Source organism: Tachyglossus aculeatus, chromosome 1, assembly GCF_015852505.1.
Source record: "Tachyglossus aculeatus isolate mTacAcu1 chromosome 1, mTacAcu1.pri, whole genome shotgun sequence".
Classification (NCBI taxonomy): domain Eukaryota; kingdom Metazoa; phylum Chordata; class Mammalia; order Monotremata; family Tachyglossidae; genus Tachyglossus; species Tachyglossus aculeatus.
The window spans coordinates 165,595,728-165,620,854 of NC_052066.1; the positions used below are offsets into that span (position 1 = coordinate 165,595,728).

General features: G+C 44.1%; 1 protein-coding gene and 1 non-coding gene across 3 annotated transcripts in view; both read left to right on the forward strand.

The window, feature by feature from the left end:
* STON2 (stonin 2) overlaps window positions 1–25,127 on the forward strand; it is a 166,183-nt gene that overhangs the window by 11,424 nt on the left and 129,632 nt on the right. The window contains exons 3-4 of one of the 2 annotated variants that reach the window (XM_038751709.1): window positions 23,098–23,236; window positions 24,314–24,563. In XM_038751709.1, coding sequence (XP_038607637.1) covers window positions 24,476–24,563 — 88 coding nt within the window. In that variant the 5' untranslated portion in view covers window positions 23,098–23,236; window positions 24,314–24,475. The remainder of the gene's footprint in view (window positions 1–23,097; window positions 23,237–24,313; window positions 24,564–25,127) is intronic. The other variant, XM_038751718.1, reaches the window with a different exon arrangement.
* On the forward strand, window positions 10,207–10,344 carry LOC119938780. The gene has a single exon (XR_005454504.1). It is a non-coding gene; the product is annotated as a small nucleolar RNA SNORA7 (small nucleolar RNA).

A 25,127-nucleotide genomic window follows, 5' to 3' on the forward strand; every position in this document is an offset into this window, starting at 1 on the left:
AAATTCCACTGGTTTCTACTTTGAAAACTGTTCAATATTCACATTTTCATTTAAGGTTTCCTGGAGTTTGGTCATTTTTGTTTCACAGTTTAAACCAGCTAAGAAAGCATACTTTCCTTTTGGAGATGACAAGTGCTTCAAGAGTTTCATTTCCTTGGGTTTATTTTGTTTTGTTTTTGCATTTCATTAGAAAAGGGAAGGGGGGGTTCTCCCACTGTAAACGGAAGTGGACAGTTATCAGAGCAGGGTCAGTAGAAGCCACGACTGGCTTCCTTCCTTTTTGTTATGCTTCTTCAGAATGATTTTTTTGTTTTGAGGGCCCGGGGAGATCTGGAGAGAGAAAGGTTGATTTAGGAGGAATTTTCCTAACCTGAGTTTGGCCTTCTGTTCTGGTTCATAACTAGGGTGTCTCTATCAATCAGTCAATGGTGTTTATTTGGTGCTTACTATATGCAGAGGACGGTACTAAGCACTTAGGAGAGTACAGTACAGCAGACTTAGCAAACACATTCCATGCCCATAACAAGTTTATGGTCTAGTAAATATGAATAATTTATAAAATTTCAAGATATAGACATAAGTGCTGTGGAGTTGGGGCGAATATCAAATGTCCAAAGGTCACAGAACCAAGTGCATAGACAATCCAGAAGGGAGAGTGAGCTGGGGAAAAGAGGACTGAATTAAGGAAGTCCTCTTGGAGGAGATGTGACCTTAAAAATGCTTTGAAAGTGGAGAGCGTAGTAGTCTGGCATATATGAAGGAGGAGGGAGTTCCAGGCCAAGGGGAGGACATGGGAAAGGGTGAACTCACATTTTGTAGAAGATTCTCTTCGATTGGGAGAATCAATACATTTATCGTCTTCACATTTAAGCAGCCTAATCTGCAGACCACTGAGTTTTCCCTCATTTAATTTTAGTCCACTATAAGCAAAAGCAGAAATCCTACACTGTGACTTCTGATCCCAATTTCTCCATTTAATTAATCAGTTGGTCAATTAAGGCTATTTATTAAGCTCTTACTGTGTGCAGAGCACTTGGGAGAGAACAATAGAGTAAGTAGGCATGATTTCTTGCCTGTGCCTGCTATTCATGAGTGTATCCACATCTCACTGAACCGCACCACACAAAGATTGAGCTGGAACTCATCTCTTTTTTCACTGCCACAGCAACTGGGATTTGAGCTCAGGACTTCTGGGCAATGGAGACCCTCATCCTAAATCCCAGTCTTCAGGGTGACCAATGTGACCAAAATACTGACAACAAAGAAGCCATTTATTGCCTGCCTCTGAAGGGCTGTGATCTCCTGGCAGAGACCTAAAGAACAGCTACAGAAACTCACTTGGCAAGTATGAATGGGTTGAAAACATCCTACACTTCAACCCATCAATCCCAGGACAAAGCCTTAAGCACTCCCAGAGCCTTGACTATATCCCTGGCAACAAGGTTTCCATTCCCACCCCCTCTGGCCTTTCTCTGGGTCTCGCTGGTGTTGCTGAGTCAGGCTATGTTCAGAACATGAGGCAGATGGGTTTCTTGCCCAGAGGCCCGTGGCTTTTTGCGGGATATCCCTGACTGCTCCTCCATTGTCCAAGCTGCTGTTTGGCCTGACAGCTTTATACCAGCTGTGGAGGTTCCGGACCATGGGGGAGAGAGAAGCACTTTTCTCTCATTTTAAGCTTAGTTGGGCTGCCACCCAACAATCAATAGTACTAAGTGCTTCCTCTGGGAAGAGCGGTGGACTAAGCCCTTGGGAGAGTACAAAAGAGTTAGTAGGTGTGATCTCGCTCTTGAGGAGTTTATAGTCTATCCAGGGAGACAGATGCTAAATGAAGTTAGAGGGAGGAGAAGCAACTGAGCATAAGGATATGTACGTCAGTCAATTGTATCTATTGAACGCTTACTGTGTGTAGAGCACTATACTAAGCACTTGGGAGAGTACGATAGAATAATAAATTGACATATTCGCTGCCCACAGTGAATGAGTGCTGTGGGGTGAGTCCCTAAGTGCCAGGGGATAAGTACTCAACTAAACTCCTCACTCTCAGCTTCAAGGCTCTACAGAAACTCACCTCGTCCCCTCCTACCTCACCTCCCTTGTCTGCTTCTACAGCCCAGCCTGCATCCTCCGCTCCTCTGCTGCTAACCTCCTCTCTGTGCCTCGTTCTCACCTGTCCCGCCATCGACCCCTGGCCCACGTCCTTCCCCTAGCCTGGAATGCCCTCTCTCCACACATCTGCCAAACTAGCTCTCTTCCTCTCTTCAAAGTCCTACTGAAAGTTCACCTCCTCCAGAAGGCCTTCCTAGACTGAGCCCCCTTTTTCCTCTCCTCCTCCCCATCACCTCTCTGCCCTACCTCCTTCCCTCCCCACAGCACTTGTATATATTTGTACAGATTTATTACTCTATTTTACTTGTACATATTTACTATTCTATTTATTTTGTTAATGATGTGTATTTAGCTATAATTCTATTTATTCTGACAGTTTTGACACATGTCTACATGTTTTGTTTTGTTGTCTGTCTCTCCCCTTCTAGGCTGTGAGCCCTTTGTTGGGTAGGGACTGTCTCTATATATTGCCGATTTGTACTTCCCAAGCTCTTAGTACAGTGCTCTGCACACTGTAAATACAATTAAATGAATTGAATGAATGAATGAGAAATGAGAGATTAGTCAGGAAAAGCTTACTGAAGGAGGAATGATTTTAGTAGGGGTTGCAAAGGAAGCAAGGAGAGGGCCCAGATAGTTTCTCTTGCCATCATTTGTTTCCTCTCTTTGCTCTGGTTATCCAGAAGCAGTGGGCAGGACTGTCTGCTTGGGACCTTGTGCCCTGACTGCAACCTGAGAAATGAGGATTTCAGTGACTTCACCAACAACAACACACCAAGTCATCATTACAGGGCAAGGCGAGATCCCCACCCTCAGAGGTCTCATACTCTGAGATGACATATTTTGTTTCTCATTCATGGACTCTTAATCTAAACTGGTGGGCTCTCATCACCCCCTCAACCAGCTCTGCTCTCTTGATGGGTGCACATCTGAAGAGCAAGAGAAAAAGAGAAGCAAGAGAAGCAGTGTGGGTAAGTGGGTAGAGCACAGGCCTGAGAGTCAGAAGGACCTGGGTTTTAGTCTAATCTAAGCCACAGCTACAAAGCACATAAACCAGAAGTGAATGGCTCAGCATAGAAGTACTTCCTCTAAGCCCCATGGCACAACTTCCAATTTGGATTCCTCTCTACTCAGCCCTGAGAAAGTAAAAACAGGGAAAGGTGGTAAGTAGGAAGCAGCATGGGCTACTGGAAAGAGCACAAGCCTGGAAATCAGAAGGACCTGGGTTCTGATCCCAGATTGGCCACTGGTCTTCTGTGTGACCAGTGTGTGATCACCAGTGTGTGATAGGGCAAAATCACTTCACTTCTTCTGAGCCTGTTACCTCATCTGTAAAATGGGGATTAAGACTGTGAACCCCATGTGGAACAGGGACTGTGTCCAACTTAGTACAGTGCCTGTTGCATAGTAAGCCCTTAACAAATACCATTTTCAAAAAAGAAGGTGGAGGGAGAGAGAGAAAGATGGAACCACTGTCACACTAAAATCCAAGAAAGAAATAGTCCTTAAGTGATGCACTTCATGTTCCCCAAGGAATTTTGGGGGACCTGACAAGTGATCCTCTTTGAGTTTGGAATTTCTTTCAGCAGAGTGGAACTAATAATAATTGTGGTATTTGTTAAGTGTTTTCTATGTGTCGAGCACTGTACTAATTGCTGGTGCAGATACGGGATAATAAAGTCCCATGTGAGACTCACAGTCTAAGTAGGAGGGAACTGAGGCACTGAAGAGTTAGTGATTTGCCCAAGGTTACACAGCAGACAAGTGACGGAGCCGGGATTAGAACCCAGGGCCTCTGAGTCCCAGGCAAGTACTCTTTTCACTAGACCACAGCTGCTTCCCATCTGAGGGGCGGGCTGGGATGTAAACTGGAGCAAATGGAAAAACACAAGAACTTTCCATATGTGTGTCAGTCAAATGACTGGGCACTTCAGTTTCTCCCCTCTGCTTGGGGATGAGTATTTCGACCTTGTATGGTTTGGAACCAATTATGGCCTGTAAGCTCTGGCCTAGTTTCTCCTCTCGCAAGAATTGCCAAGAAAGATTGATCATCTCCATTTCATAAGGGAAACTCAGATGTTGTTTGATCACGTAATTTGGACCGGATCTTAGAGTGGTTCAGCCTCTAAATGGATTAGAACAGCCTTCCAATTAGCCAACTCGCCCATGGCTTTGTGGAATGGTGGGGTCATCGATCTGGCAGGGATGTTGAAAGGTAAGGCAGGTGACAGATGGCTGTCTGTACTTTCCTTCAATATCTTAATAGTGGAAATTTTGTAACCTCTCTTGGAAGCTTGTTCTAAGTCTTTTTATCACCACGTCAGTCCAAGGTTCTCCCTGTCCTACCTTATCTCACATCTCCTACTACAATCCAGCATACACATTTCACTCGTTTAAATCACATTCTACTCACTGGACCTCAAACTTGTCTGTCTTGCTGCCAACCCCTTGCCCACATCCTTCCACTGTCTTCAAACTCCCTCCCCCTTCATATCTGGCAGAATACCACTCTCCCCATCTTCTAAGCACTCCTAAAATCACATGCCCTCCAAGAAGCCAACTCTAATTAAACCCTCATATCTCTAACCTGTTCACCCTCCTATGTACATCACTTATGCACTTGGCTCTGTAACTCAAAAGCCTTTTGATACTCACCCTGCCCTCCCAGCACTTATGTACTTATCCTTATACACTGATGCTTCCCCTATTTGTAAGTTATTTTAGTATCTGCCTCCCTCAACTAGGTTGTAGACTCTATGAGGTCAGGGATCGTGTCTACCAACTGTATTGTATTTTACTCTCAAGCTCCTAGTAAAGTTCTCTGTTTACAGTACGCAGTCAATAAATATCACTGATTGATGAATTGATTGATCTGAGGAAGTCTTTTTTCCAGGCAAGTTGAAAAAGTCTAATTTAGTGTGTTCTTCTACCCAGGCAGCTATAAGGGAAGGCAAATTGATTTAGAAAACAAATAGCAAACTTGTATGGTCTGGGACATTATAATAGGATGGGTCCTCCAGTTACAACCCTTCAGTCTCTGAGCCCTGTGTGTAACAGGAACTGCGTCTGATTTGAATATCTTGTATCTACCCCAGTACTTAGTACAGTACTTGGCACAGAGTAACTACTTAGAGAAGCAGTGTGGTCTAGTAGAAAGAACATGGGCCTGGGAGACAGAGAACCTGGGTTCTAATCCTGTATCTGCCACTTATCTACCCTGTGTCCTTGGGCAAGTTAACTTCTCTGTGCCTCAGTTACCTCATTTGAAAAATAGTGATTAAGACTGTGAGCCCTATGTGGATCAGAGACTGGGTCCAACCTGGTTAGCTGGTACCTAACCCAGTGCTTAGTTCAGTGTCTTGCACATAGTAAGCACTTAACAAATACTATTTAAAAACAAATATATAACATAGTTATTACTGTTTCAACCACAGTTTATTCAGCTTGGTGAAGAGAGCCTTGAAATGAAGAATTTTAATCCACATAAAAGGCCTTGTTTTTTTTTCTCTTTTATTTTTTATGAGAGTCAGAGAGCAGCTGCTTTTGGTCCAAATTCAGCAGAGCAAGAGGGAGTAGTCTTGAATTGCAGCAGGAGGAATTAAGGATAAGCCCAAGGAAGAACTCCCTTTCTGTTAACACTGTGACATCAATAGCCACAAAGTCGAAAGAGTCTATACTCAGCCATGAGATCCTGTGGATTGAATCTGTTGTCCGGAACGGGGCTAGAGACAAAGCTCACCTTGGTGGGAAGCCAGGGCTGAAGCTGGTTTTCAGCAGTCTTTTCCTCTTCTCCCACCACCTGCTGTAGTTATGGTGGTGATTAATTCTCAATAACCTATTTGAGATGGTTTTGCTTTGGTTTCCTGTTGGGAAGAAAGGTTCCTCATTGGAAGCTTAATTTTGAATAGAGACATTGCAGCTGTTGACAGTCATTGTTTCCTTTTAATACTCATGTCCTTTCATTTATTCATCTGATCATATTTATTGAGCACTTACTATGTGCGAAGCACTGTACTAAGTGCTTATATCCTCTTCTGAGAGCATTTCCCTTCCTGACTCTCCAAGTCACATCAACTAGGCATCCACCTGTCTCACTCAGATACTTATAACCAGTATTAGCACTTAAGTATAATATATATTTAAGGATTTATTCAGCTGTTTTATTCTGATTTATTCATGCTACGAACTGTTGCATCCTGAGTCTTTTTTCCGCTCCCATTGCCTGTCAATATCCTTTTTCTACCTGTCTTCCTTAATAGCCTGTAAGCTTCTAGAGGGCAGGGACTATGTCTTTTTCATCTAGTGTACTCTCCCACGTGCTTCATACAATATTCTTGAGAAGCAGGGAAACTGATAGTCTGCCATAGTCTCTATTCCAAGATCTCAAAGTTTTGAAATTTGGAAAGGGAAGAAGGGCATTGGGTTCCAGTCAGTGAGGTTTCTCTTAGGGTATCTAGGTGTAAGGAATATATTCTTAGGAAGCAGCATGGCCTAGTGGAAAGAGCACAGGCCTAGGAGTCAGAGGCCTGAGTTCCAATCCTGGCTCCACCACTAATCTGCTATGTGATCTTGGGTAAGTCACTTAATTTCTCTGCACCTCAGTTCCCTCGTCTGCAAAATGGGATTCAATACCTGTTCTCCCTCCTGGTTAGACTGTGAGCCCATTGTGGGACCTGATGATCTTGCATCTACTCCAGCACTTCGTACAGTGTCTGGCACATAGTAATCACTGAACAAATACCACAGTTATTATCATCATGTCTTCCCTAGCACATGCCTCCCCTTTTTTCTTGGGGGCTCATCATCATCATCATCAATCGTATTTATTGGCTCAGGTTGAGATGTTTTATTTATATGTGTTCCTGCCATGCTCAGAGAAAAGGGTGATTTGGTGGAGAAGGCAAATCAGAGCCAAACAGGCAGTGCAGTTTAACAAGGGTGGAAGTTTTGTAGAGGGCTTGGATTTTCATGTATTCTGATGTTGTCAATCAATAGTAGTTTTTGAGCATCTGCTTTGTGTAGAGCACTGGTTTAAGTGCTTGGAAGAGGAGAGTAAAGTAGAGTTGATAGACACATTCCCTGCCTACTAGGACTTTACAGTCTGGAGTGGGACAGGCATTCAAATAAATTATAGATATACATATAAATGCTATGGGGTGACTATCAAATGCTTAAGGGGTACAGATCAAAATGCCTGAACTATTCAGAAGGTAGAGTAGTAGAGAAAATGAGGGCTAAATTGGGGAAGGCCTCTTGGAGATGTGATCAATCAATTGTATTTGCTGAGCACTGACTGTGTGCAGAACACCATACTAAGTGCTTGGGAAAGTACAACAGAGTTCCCTGCCCATAAGGCGGGAGGGAAAGACATTACAATAAAGTACTTAAGTGCTGTGAGGTTGAGGGTGGGGTGAACATCAAGTGCCTAAAGGGTACAGACCCAAGTGAATGGGTGATGCAGAAGGGAGAGAGAGTAGGGGGAAAGAGGGCTTAGTTGGGGAAGGTCTCTGGAATGAGATGTGATAGAGTACTCTAGTGGATAGAGTATGGTCCTGGGAGTCAGAAGACCTTATGTTCTAATCCCGGCTCCATCACTTGTCTGCTTTATGGCTTTGGGCAGTCACTTCTCTGTGCCTCAGTTACATCATCTGTAAATGGGGATTGAGATTGTGAGCCTCGTATGGGACAGGGACTGTGTCCAACTCGAGTTGTTTGTATCCACCCCAGCATTTAGTACAGTGTCTGGTACCTAGTAAGTGCTTAACAAATGCCACAATTAATAAGCCTTTTAAAGTGTGGAGAGTGGTGTTGTATATGAAGCAGGAGAGAGTTCCAGGCCCAAGGGAGCATGTGGGCAAGGGGTCAGAGTTGGGATGGATGAGATTGAGGTATGGAGAGTAACTTGGTGTTAGAGGAGTTGAGCCTGAGAGTTAGGTTGTAGTGAAGATCAGTGAGGTGAGATGAGAGAAAAAGCTGATTGAGTGCTTAAAGCCAATGGTAAAGGAATCTCTATCTGATGTGGGGGTGGATGGACAACCATTGGGGATTTTTGAGGAGTGGGGAGATATAGACTGAGTGGTTTTTCAGAAAAATGATTCAGGCAGCAGAGTGAGATATGGATTGGAAAGGGAAGAGACAGGATGCAAGGAAATCAGCGAGGAGACTGATGCTGTAGTCAAGGTGGAAAATAAGTGCTTGGATCAGCGTGGTAGCAGTTTGGAATGCAGAAGAAAGAGTGGAGATCCAGTAAAGGTTTGGGTGGTCCTTGTTGCCCTTCCCACACCTCCCCCAGGCCCCTACTCTAGTGCTAGGCATCCCCTCTCCACCTCTCCTGAATAGTTCTAGGGTGGAGGGCCTGGACAATGAAAATGGCTGGGGGAGAAGGAGAAAAGTAAATATAGGGAAGAGAAAAGTCTAACAGCATCCTTGAGGCTAGCCATAATGTAAGAGACACTTGAAAATTGCTGGGGGAAAAGGCTGCCCAGCCTCCTACACCCTAGTCAAATGACATGCCTGTAGCCCTCCAAACCATTTGCTATACTGAACAATTCACGGGCCAAGTCCCTGCACTCCCAGAGCCTCCAACTGTTTCCTTTGGGTTGAAGATTTTACCCTTTCAAACTCCTGGGCAGACTAAGCGACTAAGCGACTTCGAATCCTGCTAATGATAGGACTGAACTCCTATCCAAGACTGAACTCCTTGTCTTCCCTCCCAAACCCTGCCTTCTCCCTGACTTTCCCATCTCTGTTGATGGCACTGCCATCCTTCCCGTCTCACAAGCCCGCAACCTTGGTGTCATCCTCGACTCCGCTCTCTCATTCACCCCTCACATCCAAGCCATCACCAAAACCTGCCGGTCTCAGCTCCACAACATTGCCAAGATCCGCCCTTTCCTCTCCATCCATACCGCTACCCTGCTCATTCAAGCTCTCATCCTATCCCCTCTGGACTACTGCATCAGCCTTCTCTCTGATCTCCCATCCTCGTGTCTCCCCACTTCAATCCATACTTCATGCTGCTGCCCAGATTGTCTTTGTCTAGAAACACTCTGGGCATGTTTCTCCCCTCCTCAAAAATATCCAGTGGCTACCAATCAATCTGCACATCAGGCAGAAACTCCTCACCCTGGGCTTCAAGGCTCTCCATCACCTCGCCCCCTCCTACCTCACCTCCCTTCTCTCCTTCTACAGCCCACCCCGCACCCTCCGCTCCTCTGCTGCTAATCTCCTCACCATAACTCGTTCTTGTCTGTCCCGCCATCGACCCCCGGCCCACGTCATCCCCCGGGCCTGGAATGCCCTCCCTCTGCCCATCCGCCAAGCTAGCTCTCTTCCTCCCTTCAAGGCCCTACTGAGAGCTCACCTCCTCCAGGAGGCCTTCCCAGACTGAGCCCCTTCCTTCCTCTCCCCCTCGCCCCCCTCTCCATCCCCCCCATCTTACCTCCTTCCCTTCCCCACATCACCTGTATATATGTATATATGTTTGTACATATTTATTACTCTATTTATTTATTTTACTTGTACATATGTATTCTATTTATTTTATTTTGTTAGTATGTTTGGTTTTGTTCTCTGTCTCCCCCCTTTAGACTGTGAGCCCACTGTTGGGTAGGGACTGTCTCTATATGTTGCCAACTTGTACTTCCCAAGCGCTTAGTACAGTGCTCTGCACACAGTAAGCCCTCAATAAATACGATTGATTGATTGATTGATAGGAACCTTCTTGCCGGATTGGGTGGGGTTTCTCATAGATAAAGTTGCTTGGCACCTGATCCAGGATTTCTGCTATTTAAGCCCTGCAGGGAAGATGTACAGAATTGAGTTAACTTAGGCTGTGTGCCCCTTGAGGGACAGTGACCCTGTCTAATTCTCACGTGTGGATTCTCTCCCGGTGCTGATGTCGTGAATAGAGTACATGTCCGGGAGTCAGAAGGACCTGGGTTCTAATCCCCTCTCCATCACTTGTCTTCTCTGTGACCATGGGCAAGTCATTTCATTCATTCATTCGTAATTATTGAGCGCTTACAGTGTGCAGAGCACTATACTAAGGGCTTGGGAAAGTACAATACAACAATATTTCACTTCTCTGTGCCTCAGTTTCCCCTCTCAGGATTGTACCTGGAAACTTTCCAGTACTCTACCAGTCTCAGCTATGAGAGGTAGAGGCAAGCAGAGGCATACCCCTTCCATTCCTAGCTTGGGCTGTGGCTAGCAAGTGGAAGGCAATCTGCTACAAGTCGAAACTCACCTGTGCTGGGCAGCATTGGCATGGGAGAGAGTCGAGGGCAGAGACTCAAGTTTACGATGCAGAAGGCAATAGTAAATCTTCTGTATTTTTACCAAGAAAACTCTATGAATACACTACCAAAATGTTTGCAGATGGAGTTGGGGGATTCTGGGAGCGATGAGTCAATGGAGTCACTATGGGTCAGAGACAATTCAACATCATAAGCCAAGTGCCTTAGGTACCTCATCTGTAAAATGTGGTTTGAGACTGGGAGCCCTATGTAGGACAGGGACTGTGTCCAAACCAATTATCTTGTATCTACCCCAGCACTTCAGTGCCTGGCACATATTAAGTGCTTAACAAATATCACAATTATTATTATTATTGCAGCATTCTGCACAAAGTAATCACTTAATATTACTATTACTACTTTGGAGATGATTGGAAGATCAATCAATGATATTTATTGAGTGCTTACTATGTGCAGTGCACTGTACTCTACATTCCCTGCCCATAACGAGGTTACAGTCTAGAGGGTAGTTATCAATGCATCCTTGAAGGAAAGTGAAATCTGTAATCCATCTCCCACTTGTAACATCTAAAGCCTCTTAGATTATGGAACCTTGAAACCAAGCCATATTAATGCAATAATAATAATGATGATAATTATATAATGTGGTACTTGTTAAGCATTTAGTATGGGCTAAGCACTGTACTAAGTGTTGTGTCAGTTACAGGATAATCAGAGTGGGCACAGTCCCTGTCCCTTACAGGGCTTACATTGTAAGGAGGAGGGAGACCAGGGATTAATTCCCATTTTGCTGATGTGGAAACTGAGATACAGAGAAGTCAAGTGACTTATCCAAGATCACACGGCAGGTAAGTGGTGGAGCAGGAATTAGAACCCAGATTTTCTGACTCCCAGGCCTGGGCTCTTTCTACTAGGAGCGTGCTGTTTGATTTTACCATTGAAATTATTTTGTTAGACTGGTAAACTAGTACTGGAGAAGTGACCTGTACAAGCAGTTTTCCTTTTTGGGAGAAGAAAGAGAAAAGAATTCCCTTTTTACTGTAGGCTTCACCTCTAGACTGTAAACTCCTTATGAGAGTACAGTACATGTCTATCAGCTCTGTTGTATTGTACTCTCCCAAGTCTTAATGTAGTGCTCTGCACCCAGTAAGTGCTCAATTAATGCCACTGATGGATTGTTTGATTGAAACAAGTACTTTGTGGGCTAGTTCTGCATGACAGAGCTGGAAATTGTTCAAGTGAGCTCAAGGAGGCAGAGCAATTGTGTCTAGCTATGAGAGTGGATCCTGGGGCTTGTCTAGTGATCTGTCCCAGCACTTTTTCGTGTTTGACCATGGCTGTGATAAGTCAATCAATCATATTTATTGAGTTCTTTACTGTGTGCAGAGCACTGTCCCAAAAACTTGGGAGAGTACAATAGTTAGTTTTAGTTTGCTCTTAGTTGCATTGCCCAAACAAACCAACATTTCTCCCTTCATTTTTACCATTATTTTTTTAACGTCTCTGCTAGTTCTTTTGGAGTTAGTGGACATGTTGCTTGCCCCTTTCCACCTCCCTGCTGTCAGTCCTTCCAAACTCCAAAAACTCCTTTAGCCTTTAGCTTTAGATTTTGGCTGGGCCCACTAGGGGCAGAAACTATTTTCTAATGAATAACCTTGCGTTAGAAAAGGAGGGTCGCATAGGGCTCAATTGCTGTCTTCCCCTTCCCTTTTTCTTTATTTATCATATAGCCTTTCAATGGAAGCAAATAAGAACAAAATATTTCATGACCCTATCCGGGTTGCCTTACTATGACCTTTCAGCAAATCAGTGAGACATTTATTAGGACTCAGTTCTGTGATTTCCCCCCACCCCGTCTTCTTAAGCACTTGGGAGAGAAGCTATGTCCCCGTCAGTTAGTCAATGGTATTTAGTGAGCACCTACTGTGTGCAGAGTACTGTACTAATTTCTGGGGAAAGTACAATACAATAGAGTTGGTTGACATGCATGCTTTTGTGGTTGTATGAAGTCTTTGTGGAGCAAAACTGTTGCATTCCCCAAGCAACTCAACAGTTTCCCCTTCATTATTACTGTTATTTTTTAAAGTCTCCATTAGTTCATGCTTTCTTAGTATGACAAAGGAATTCCTAAAACTGAGGCCTGCCTCTTCCACAACTGCACTGAGAATTGCCCTGAGAAAGCAGCGTGGCCTAGTGGATAGAGCATGGGCTTGGGAGTCAGAGAAACTGGGTTCTGCCACTTACTTGCTGTGTGGTCTTGGGCAAGGCACTTAACTTCTCTGAGCCTCAGTTACCTCATCTATAAAATGGGGATTAAGGCTGTGAGGTCAATGTGGGACATGGATTGCGTACAACCTTTATTACCTTGTATTGACCCCAGTGTTTAGAACAGTGCTTGGCACATAGTAAGTGCTTAACAAATAACATAAAAAAACTAGCAACTGGGCCTGAATTCCAACTTGGAGTTGTCTCTCTTACCATTCTTACCATTCTTGTCTCTCTTATCTTATTCTTGTCCATTCTCTTTCCCTTTTCATCTCTCTTGCTCTCTCTCCCTCTCCATCTCCCACCATTCTTTGTTGTCCTAAGTTCACACTTGGTTCCCTCCGTCTCCTTTTTATGGCATTTATTAACTGCTGACTATGTGCAAGACACTGTACTAAACTCTGGGGTAGATGCCAGATAATCAGGTTGGACACAGTTCATGTCCCACATGGGGTTCCAAGTTTTAATCCCCATTTTATAGGTGAAGTAATGAGGTAACTGAGGCCCAGAGAAGTTAAGTAACTTGCCCAAAGTCACACAGCAGACAATTTCAGATCTGGGATTACAACCCAGGTCTTTCTGACTCCCAGGCTTGTGCTTTATCCACTAGGCTGACCTGCTTCTCTCTTGCCTTTGTGCAGAGATGCGCTTTCTCTTTCTCTCTCTAAGTAGGGGATGACTTAACTGATAGCAATAACCCAGCTTTTGCGGTTGTCTGTTAACTGAATGACCAGGGAACCTTCCAGGCAGTTGAGATAATGGAGTTTCTTGACCACGAATGTGGTAACAGGCTGTGTAGCCCTGAGACCCCAGTGCCACTTGTAGTGTGCCTTAGTGATTGCGGTCCAGATGACCTTAGTGCTTATCTCGCTGCACTTCTGGGCACCACCCATTCTGAATAATGTCCAGAGGTGAGCTTAGCAAGACCAGTTACTAATACTAATTGTGGTATTTGTTAAGCACTTTTTATGTATCAAGCATTGTACTCAATTTAATTTATTTACTTATATTAATGTCTATCTCCCCCTCTAAACTGTGAGCTCATTGTGGGCAGGGAATGTGTTTGATGTTATATTGTACTCTCCCAAGCGCTTAGTACAGTGTTTTACACACAGTAAGCACTCAGTGCATTTAATTGTTATTATTAGCAATAATAATAACACCATGGTAGATAAAAGATAATCAAGTCGGACTCAGCTCCTATTCTACACAGGGCTCACCGTCTAAGGAACAGGGAGAAGAGGGATTGAATCCTCATTGTACAGATGAGGTAACTGAGGCACAAAGAAGTGAAGTGATTTGCCCAAGGTCACACAGCAGACAAGTGACAGAGCTGGGATTAAAACTCAGGATATCTGACTCCCAAAGCCATGCTTTTTCCATTAGACCACACTGATTTTCCGCAATTTATCTCCCTAAAGTAGGTGCTCTGAATGTACTCTGGACCCTACAATTAGTTGACCTCCAAATCCCCCGCAAGTCCCATCAACTTAAATGTCCTTCCCTTCACCACCATATTCTACTTGCAGTCAATCAGTAAGAATAAACTATGTTATTTGTGAAGCACTTACTCTATGCCATGCAATATGCTAAGTGCTGAGGTAGACACAATGCAATCAAACGTGAGGCAGTTGCTTTCTGACTTGGGCTCGCAGCCTATTGGAGAGGGAGACCAGGTATTGAATCCCCATTTTACAGACAAGAAAACTGAGGCCTAGAGAAGTTCAGTAACTTGCCCGAGTTCACCCAGCAGACAAGTGGCAGAGCCTGGATAAAACCCAGGTGTTCTGATGCCCAATCTTTGGCTCTTGCCCCGAGGCCAAAGTGCTTCTCAACCAATCATTAGTATTTATTGAGTGCTTTCTGTGTGCATAGCATTGCAGTGAGCACTTGTGAAAGTAAAATAGCATTAACACACATGATCCCAATCCTCAGGGAGCTTGTAGAACAATGTCAGTGGTATTTATTGAGCACTTCCTGTGTACAGAGCACTGTACTAATCACTTGGGAGAGACCAGAGGGGAAGAAGAGACCAGAGGGGAAGACAAATGCTAAAATAAATTACAGGAAGAGGGAAGCAATAGAGCGTAAAGATAGAGACATATGTGCAACTGAGGGGCCGAAGGGTCCTCTGAAGAGAGAAATGAACAGGGGTGAGCAGGAGTAACAAATGGGGACAAACATCCAGAAGCTGGGGAAGGTGAAGGGAGTCACATTTCTGGGAGAGCAGGACACAGGGAAGGCTCGAAACTGTGACCCTGGAAGGACAGAGGGCACTTGGAGGGATTGGAGATGATCTCAGTTGAGGGTTATGATACCTCCATTGATCAAGAAAATGGGTGTAGCTTGGTGTGGCCTTGGATTGAATGGAGTTGGGGCAGTGAGGTCTTGCAAAAGTTACTGCATGCACCCTTCTTGGAATCAGAATCCAATTCAGCACGTAGAACAGTGCTTCACACATAGTAAGTGCTTAACAAATACCGTCATTATTATTATTATTATCAAGAAACTGGGTTCTAATCCTAACTCTCTCACTTACCATATGTTTGACCATTGGAAAATCACATAACTGCTCCATGCTTCAGTTTCCTCATCTGCAAAATGGGGATTAAATACCTGTTCTTCCTTCTACTTAGACTGTGAGCCTGGTGCTTAGACTGTGAGCCTGGTGTGGGACAGTGATTGTGTCTGACCTGATTATACTTTTTCTACCCCTGCACACAGCACAGTGCTTGGCACATTGTAAGTGCCTAACAGATACGGAATCATTATTGTGGAGCTCCTCCACCAGTTACTGGTGGACCCTTTGGCTGGACCCTGTTATTGACCCTCCCCCGAAACTGGATGTGGATGTGGGGGCACTCAGGGAAGTTTAATAGGTTCCAGAAAGGTTTAGAGAAAGCGAGGGCCAATCGGTCCATGATGAGTTAGAGGGAAAACTTAGAAATTGCAGAACAAACATCTTGAACCAGGAGGAGGCATGATGAACTCATTGTGGGCAGGGAATGTGTCAGCCAACTCTGTTGTATTGTACTCTCTCAAGCATTCAGTACAGTGCTCTGCAGTCAGTGGTATTTATTGAGTGCTTACTCTGCAGAGCACTGTACTAAGCGCTTGAAAGAGTACAGTTTGAGTTGCTCACAACGAGCTTATAATCTAGAGGGGGAGACAGACATTAATACAAATAGGTAATTGACATTTATTTTTCCCAATGTAAGGGCTGCCTTGCCAGCCTCTCAATTTAAATCATTTTTATGGCTCTTTACCATCATCCCCATTAATAATAATAATATTGAAAATTATGGTTTTTGTTAAGCACATACTATAGCCAGGCACTGTTCTAAGCACTGGAGTGGGTACAAGCAAATCAGGTTGGACACAGTCCCTATCCCACGTGAGGCTCACAGTCTCAATCCCCATTTTACTGATGAGTCAACTGAGGCACAGAGAAGAGAAATGACTTGCTTTAGGTGGCAGAGCCAGGATTAAAACCCACGGATGACCTTCTGACTTCTGACTCGGCTATATCCATTATGGAACTATGCTAACCATTTTCACTACTGCTCTGGTTTCAAATGCAAAAAGTTCAGAGATTTTCTTTTGGAGACACTAGAATATTATAGTATTGGAATGCTGGGTCCCCAATAAATACAATTAATCGATTGATTGAATTTGGGCACCACTGCTGGAGAATTGGACCTGGCGGGGAGAGCATTGTCCCCATCTAGTGTTTCTTGGTTTCTTATGTTCTCACCATCCTCTCTGGGGGCAGGGGTTGATGTTCCCAGGCTTGTGTGGTCTCTCTCTGTATTATTGTGACTTTGATTATTCAGAACTGAAAACTCTGTTGCAGTTCTCAGAAATCTCCCTGAGGGTTGGGTTGCTCTACTTGGATCAGTGCCTGGGATAACGGCTGCTTGAGGTATCGTGCATACTCACTCACTTGCCACAGTCTTTATTTTCATTTTCTTAATTCCAATGAGCAAAATACCCCGGGATGAACACGTTTATTGATCATCAATTTGTGATATTTATTGAGAGCCTACTGGGTGCAGAACGCTGTTACTAAGCACTTGGGAGACAATGATAAAGTTGATAGACATGTTCCCTGCCCACAAGGAACTTGCAGGCTAGAGTGGGAGACAGACATTAAAATAATTTATGGATGTGTACATAAGTGCTGTGGGCCTGAGGGTGGGGTGAATATCAAGTGCTTAAAGGGCACAAATCCAAGTGATGCAGAAGTGAGAGTGAGTAGGGGAAACAAGGGATTAGTCAGGGAAAGCCTCTCGGAAGAATTGTGTTTTGAGCAAGGCTTTGAAGGTGGGGAGAGTGATGGTCTGTCGGATATGAATTGGGGAGGGTGTTCCTCTTTTTAATTTTTTTATGGTATTTGTTAAGCCCTCACTGTGTGCCAGGCACTGAACCAAGCCCTGGGGTAGATATAAGATAATTAGGTTGGACACAGTCCCTCTCTCACATAGGGCTCACTATCTTAATCCCCATTTTACAGATGAGATGAGGCACAGAGAAATAAAGTCACTGAGCAGACATGTGACAGAGCCGGGATTAGAACCCAGGTCCTTCTGACTCCTAGGCCCATGCTGTATTCACTAGGCCACGCTGTTTACACCCCTTAGCCAATCATCCCGTGGAGTTGCCAGGCTTGACTGGTTTCTAGGAAGGGTAACTGTTCAACAACAGTCCCGAGTTGTGAGCTCTACTAGTTCTCCCCAAACTTGTATTTATCCACTCTCTTCCTTCATTACACCCCAGCTCACAATCTTTCTTCCTCTCAAGCTAATCTCACTGGGCCTCCTTCTTGTCTCCTCTACTGTCTAACCCTTGGTCATGCCCTTCCCATGACAGAACACAGCTCTCCCTATCTTCAAAGCCCTTCTAAGATCTCAGCTCCTCCAGCAGGCCTTCTCTGAGTAAACTTGAATCTCCCCACTTTATATCCCTCCTCACTGCCACTTAATCACTTCCACACCACCTAAGCCTAAAGATCCCATAACTCCTGTAGCATTTGTGTACTTAGCTTATGTACTCTATTCATGGCTTAGTGGATAGAGCACGGGCCTGGAAGTTAGAAGGTCATGTGTTCTAATCCTGGCTCACCACTTGTCGGCTATGTGACCTTGGGTAAGTCACTCAACTTCTCTGGGCCTCAATTCCCTCATCTGTAAAATGGGAATTAAGATTGTGAGCCCTATGTGGGACAGGGACTGTGTCTAACCCGACTATTGTTATCTTGTATCTACCCCAGTGTTTAGAACAGTGCCTGGCACACAGTAAGCACTGAACAAAAAAAAAAATAATTATTATTGTTTTCATTTATTTTAAGTGTCTGTCTCCTTCACCACACTCTAACCTCCTGGGAGGAGGGACCATATCTTCTGACCCCTTTGTATTCTCTTGAGTGCTTCTTAGTTCAGTGACCTGGGTTTTCAGCCCTAAATCCTGGCCTGAAATATTCATTCATTCAATCGTATTTAATGAGTGCTTACTGTGTGCAGAGCACTGTACTAAGTGCTTGGGAAGTACAAGTCAGCAACATATAGAGACGGTCCCTACCCAACAATGGGCTCACAGTCTAGAAGGGGAGCACTTGGATCTGTACCCCCTAAACACTCGATATCACCCCACTCTGAGCCCCACGACACTTATCTACCTCTATATTCTGCCACATGTCTGTAATTGATTTTATTGTCTGACTCCCCCTGTAGACTGTAATTCCCTTGTGGACAGGGATTGTGTCCATATGAATTCTGAGCACTTTACGAAGTGCTTGGGAGAGTACAGTATTACAGAGTTGGTAGACATGTTCCCTGCCTACAGCAAGCTTATGGTCTAGAGGACAAGTCACTTAACATCTCTGTATCTGTTTTCTTATCTGTAAAATGGGGATTATCTATGTTATCTCCTTTCCCCTTACACTGTGAGCCCCCCGGGGGACAAGGACTTCATCTGATCCATCCCAGTGTGTAGCATGGTGCTTGACACAAAGTAAGTGTTTAACAAACCCTATTATTATTATTGTTCTTAAAAGGGCTAGATATTCTGATTTATAGCTTTCATTTTACACCATAAACAAGCCTAGTCTTGTTTTGGGGTGATTTATCTAATAGAGCCGCAGTGGAAAAAAAATTATCTTCCTAGGGATGGGAAGAATTACATCGAAGGGTACTTGACATTCTCACACTCCACCCTGTGTGATTTGAACCTGATTCTCTACAATTTCTGTGGAATAATTTTACTCTCCAAGGATGAAATTAGAAGCGATCGGAGCTGGTCTCCTTTTCAAAACAGCTCGGGGCCTGTTCAGGCAGAGGAGGAAGGAGAGATGATTGGGATGTGGGTGATGAGATCATGAATTGGACTCTGAGTACTTGAGGATCTGACCACAGCTGATGACTAGACTTTCTGCAGCCTAGGGAGCAGGACAGCTGGGTATTCGGCAAGAGGAAAGGGAGAGTCACTGGCCAACGTTCCTCACTCCTGCAGCTTCCAAACAATCTGCTTTCCACCTCCCCCTGTCCCTAACCATCCAGAAACAACAGACGTTCCTCATGCTGAATGAGGACCCTCAATAAGGTAAATGCTCTGCGGGTGCTGAACAACTTGGTCTCCAAGGATTTCAGTTTCCTAGTTTGAGCAAGAGTCAGGGGAAGGGATCCCTTTTTAAATCACGATTGCCCTGGAGAAGCTGCAGTTATGATGAGCGGTGGTTCATTCCTGGCATGGAAATGATGGATTGGGTTGTTTTCACATGAGGTTCGTCTGGTAGGAACATAGCCTCATGATGTGGCTTTGTCCCGGGAAACTGACGAACAGCTGCTTGGGTTGCATTCCTGGAGGTTTAACATCGTCCAGTTTATTAAAAACGATCACTGCAGGGCAAATACTTGGGATCCAGTTATTGGCAGTAAGCTGTTCAGCTGGGGCTGTTGGGTAAGATAAGTTGGACCTCCCCCACTCCCCTCCTCCCCCCCACTTCCCGCCCCTATCTGGGGTGCTGGATCCTTGTCACCAGCTCGCATCTGGAGGGTCCTGAATGGGGGTGAGGGTAGGGAGGAAGGGCGCCTGATTCCTGCGAGAAGGCATGTACGTTTGCTGCTGTCTGTGCTTCCTGAGTAATGGTGGGAGAGCATTCACTGCACACAGCCCTAGCTCTGTTCATCAGAGGCTCTGAAACTTCCTTTGGGGACGTTGGTATGAAGATGCCTCTCATTCCGGGATCCTAGATTCTTGAGATCCAGCCCAGTGTCTGGGAAGGAAAGTATTGAAAGCAGAAAATTTGCCTAAGGTGTTTTGTTTTTTTTTTCTTCCCCCAACGGATTCATCATTTCTCAACTGTCTTTTTTCTCCATGTCCCATTTCTCTCTTGCCTTGTCCCTTCTCCCCTGTACCACATTAATCCATTTCTTTATGCTTTGAATTCTGTAGTCCTTGTTTTTCTGTCCCGGGAGGCTGACAGGATATTTCTGTGCTTGGGGTCATGACACTGCATGTGTCAGCAGGCTACTGTGTTTATTTAGCATCTTGACTTATATGTTTACAAAGTGGGGAGTAGGGGGTGGGTGGTGGGAGGAGGAAGGGAATCTGAGAGAGTTTAATTTTACACCCTTATCTTGTGGCCCAGTCCTTACTGTACTGAGCATCATCATCTTTGATGGGACCTCCGAGAGGGCCTTTGCCAGCCATCCCAAGTATCTGTTGACCAGGTTTGTGGGTTCTCAGCTGGTTTTGCTCCTGGGAAAAGTAATGCCCACACTGCACTGGTGACAGACAGAAGTGAGGTTGGCTCCCAGGCTGGGGGAGGATCTTGAGGAGAATGAGAATCATTTAGAAAAGATGATCTATGGGACCACTAATTAATTACTCAATCAGTAGTATTAATTATCAATTGTATTTATTGAGCACTTTCTGTGCACAGAGCACTGTACCAAGCATTTGGGAGAGTACAACACAACAATATAACAGACACATTCCCTGCCCATCATGAGCATACAGTCTAGAGGGAGAGACAGACTTTAATATAAACAAATAAATTACAGATATGTACTTAAGTGCTGTAGAGCTTGGGGGAGAGAGTGAATAAAGGGAGAGGGTCAGGGAGACCCAAAAGGGAGTGGGAAAATAGGAAAGGAGGGCTTAAGAAAGACCTCTTGGAGGAGATATGCCTTCAATAAGGCTTTGAAGAGGGTGAGAGTAATTGTCTATTGGATGTGAAAAGAGAAAGGTAGTCTAGGCCAGAAGCATGATGTGGGTGAGAGTTTATTTATTTGTTTATTGAGTGCTTATTATGTGCAGAATACTATACTAAGCCTTTGGGAGAATACAGTATAACAGAGTTAGTAGAGAGTTCTCTGCCCACAACAGCGCCAATAGCTCTGGCTAATTTGCATATGGGTAACTTACCCCAGAAGTTTTGTTAGGTGGGGGCTCTTCTTATTTCTATTTCCAGTGATCTTATGTATGCTGAGTAATGCATTCTAATTTGGTAAGGGGTTCAATTTAATGGATTTGATATTCTTTTCTACTTCATGTACTGTGTATTTAAGTGACTATGGCCCACGAATATGTAACTTTGTATAATATAGTACTTAATGAATGGTTTTATCCACTAGATTGTAAGCTCCTTGAGGGCAGAGATTGTATCTACCTACTCTGTCGTATTGTACTCACAAAGCACTTAGTACAGTATTCTGTACACAGTAAGCACTCGAGAAATATCAAGATTGATTGAGCATAGTTTATTCTATGCTAAGCATTTTGGAGAGTACACTACAATGGAGTTGATAGACATGATCCCTGCCCACAAGGATTTGATAATCTGGAGGAGGAGACAGACATTAAAGTAAATTACAGATAGAGGAAGCAGCCGAGTATAAGGATATTTGCTATGGGGCAGGGAGTGAGATGTGCCTGAAAATGCTTCAGGGTTGCAGAGCCAAGTGCATAGGCGATGCAGAAGGGAGGGAGATTAGGGTGAGAAAATGAGGGGTTAGTCAGGAAAGGTCTCGGTGCAGATAGGATTTTAGTGGGCCTTTGAAGATGGGGAGAGTGGTGGTCTGATATGAAGGGAGAAGGAGTTTGAGGTCGGAGGGAGGATGTGAGAAAGGGCTCAGAGGCGATAGAGACCGAGATTGAGGTTCAGTAAGCAGGTTGGTGTTAGAGGGGTGAACTGTGTGGTCTGGGTTGTAGCAGGAGATCAGCAACATTAGATAGGCGAGGGAGAGCTGTTTGAAATAAATGGTAAGGAGTTTCTGTTTGATGTGGGGATGGACAGGCAACCATCGGAGATTTTTCTGGAGAGGGGAGATGTGTACTAGACAATTATTTAGAAAAATGATCTAGGTGCAGAGTGAAGTGTGGACCAAGGGGTGAGACAAGAGGCAGGGAGGTCAGCAAGGAGGCTGATGTAGTGGTTGAGGCGGGACATAAGTGTTTGGATCAGTATAGTAACAGTTTGGATGGAGAAGCAGCATGTCTTAGTGGAAAGAGCATGGGCTTGGGAGTCTGAGGACATGAGTTCTAATCCTGGCTCCGCCACTTGTCTGCTCTGTGACTTTGGGCAAGTCACTTAACTTCTCTGTGCTTGTTACCTCATCTGTAAAATGGGGATTAAAACTGAGCCCCCTGTGGGACAACTTGATTACCTTGTATCTATCCCAGCACTTAGAACAGGGCTTGGCATATAGTAAGTGCTTAACAAGTACCATGATTATCATTATTATTATTATGGAGTGGAAATGGTGGATTCTAGAGATGTTTGTGAAGGTAGAACTGACAGGATTTTATGACAGATTGAATGTGTGAGTTGAAAGAGAGAGATGTGTTGAGAAGCCATGGATAAGGTCTTGTGAGACTAAGATGGTGGTGCCACAGTGTCTGTAATGATGGGAAAGTCAGAGGGAGGACTGGATTTGAGTGAGAAGAGGAGGAGTTCTGTTGTGGACATGTTTGTGGTGTCAACAGGACTACCAAGGAGAGATGTCCTGAAATAAAGAGAAAATATGAGACATCAGAGCAGAAGAGAGGTCAGGGCTGGAGAGGTAGATGGATACCTGGATGACCAGTAAGGGGCCATCCATCCAATTTTATGCTATACCTGTTTTTAGTTTATAGTTGACCTGTGCCTTGTTGGGTATTGTATACGGGGCTCAGTAAAGGTCATCTGATGTTATTGAGTTCTAGTAGTGGTCACCTTAGTAGTCACCTAAGAATTGAGTGACATCTCTATGCACCTAAGGTACCAGAAATGGAGGAATCACATCTAAATTCCATTTATAGGGTCTCAGGAAGTATGAATTGTTGAGCCTCGTTAATAATCAACCAAATGACAGAAGCCACTGGCAGTAAATTCATTTAGTCATGGCCCTTAAACCCTGTGGTAGCTATCAAAGGTCAATCTTTGAGCAATAAACTTTTCTGATCCATGTCTACACCTATTTCTTTGAAGGTTTATTTTACAAAGAAGGACAATATACAAATGAACAAAAGAGAAAAGAGCTTCAGTTTTGTTCTTTCTACATCCTAAGAGCTCCTGGGTTAAGATTGGATCTGCCTCTCACCCATATCTCCTCAAGGGTGATAGTGAGGTAACATGGAATAAAATGTATCATACCTGTAGCAAACTCCTGTCGTATACAGGGAACGTATCTATCAATTCTGTTGTATTGTACTCTGTCAAGTGCTTAGTTCAGTTCCCTGCACACAGTAAGTGCTCAATAAATACCATTGATAATGATACATTCTGAACTACATGAAGTCTGCCTGTATTTGTCAATTGATGGAAAAGAACGTTCTTCAGGAATACAATACAGAGAACCTTTTTTCTGGCATTTTCTTCTTATTAATCGAGGTTTCTTAGAAAAGGATTGGCTGGAGGGCAAGCATTATATTTCCCCTCTAGTTTACTGGGTGATCACTGTCTGGCACATAGTAAGTGCTTAACAAATGCCCTTATTATTATTAAATATTAATGATTATGGTGCAGGGAACTAGAGTTTGTTCCTTTGTAGAAACATTTTTGACGTTTTCGAGAAGGCAAACTTTCCTTGGCATTAAATCCTAAGCATATAAGTATTTAAGCAGTTAGTGCTCTGTACACATTAAGCAATCAATAAATACCATTAATTGATACTTAAAATTCAGACTATGGATTTCAGCAACCTGGATATTCCAGGGTTTTCAAGCAGCCTTGCAAATAGCCACTGGCCCAAAGAAAATACCTGTGCTGGGTAAGCTCCGTGAGGGCTGAAGGCATGTCTGTCAACTCTGTAGTACTTTCCTAAGCTTTTAGCCCAGTGTTCTGCACACAGTGCTCAGTAAATACTATTCATTGATTGAGTCTTTTTGGCTAATTATATACTCCTAGGGGAAGGGGAAGAGCAATTAATTTAAAAAGAATTGAGCTGGAAAAACTTTTGATACTCATTTTCAAAAAGAGTTTAAAAGCCAAACAATGATTACATGGCCTCCAGCATCATGGTTGAGGAGGAGCAGAAGTTAGGGAAGAAGGATTTAGTTTCTGCTTTTGAAGAGTTGATGTCTCACAGTGTAAACATTATTTTGCAATGCAGATTTTGAGTTCTTACCATGTCTGCATAGAGTGGTAATTGGCATGACCTTTTATTTTGGGTTTTTGGTTTTTTTTGTGTTTTTTTTTTTGACAGGGGTTGTCTACTGTCAAAAAAGTAGATGAAAAGTGTAAAGTGAAAGAAGTGAGTGCAGCCCCCTGCTGAAAAGTGTTCCTTCAAGACTGCGGGTCTCCTTCTGGAGCCTGTGAGAGGGCTTTCCTGACCCAAACTGTGTGAAGATGAAAAGTGCTCCTTAGTATGACGTCCCTGGACAATGTAATTGCCACCCACCAGTCAGAGTGGGTCTCCTTCAGTGATGAGCCACGTTTTCCCATTTCTTCAGAGGGTAAGTCCCGCCTCAGTTTCGTCCAGTGATTTGGGTCAACAGCAAATGGCTGATATTTTGCTCTAGAGGTTATTTGGCAACCTACCAATCCAAAGTCTTACCAGTGAGAAAGTAGGAAAGGGCTCACTGACAGAGACCGTGTCTAATTCCCTCCAGTAGGTCCTTTCCCAGTGCTTAGTTCAGTGCTCCGCCCACAAGTAGTGCTTAATAAATACTATTACTACTACCTCTTCTGCCTCTACCATACAGAATAGAAGGGGCAAATCAGCTAATCCAAATACTAGCAGTGTTTCAAACAGTGTGTTTCCCCTACTCCCTCTCCCTTCTGGGTCACTTATGCACTTGTATCAGTACCCTTTAAGCACTCGATATTTACCCCACCCTCAGCCTCCCAGCCCTTACGTACAGATCCAGAATTTGTTTTAATGCCTGTCCACCCTCTCTGGACTGTAAGCTCCTCGTGGGCAGGGAACATATCTATCAACTCTGTTGTATTAACCTCTCTCAAGTGCTTAGTGAAGTGTTCTGCACACAGTAAGTACTAAATAAATACCATTGACTGAG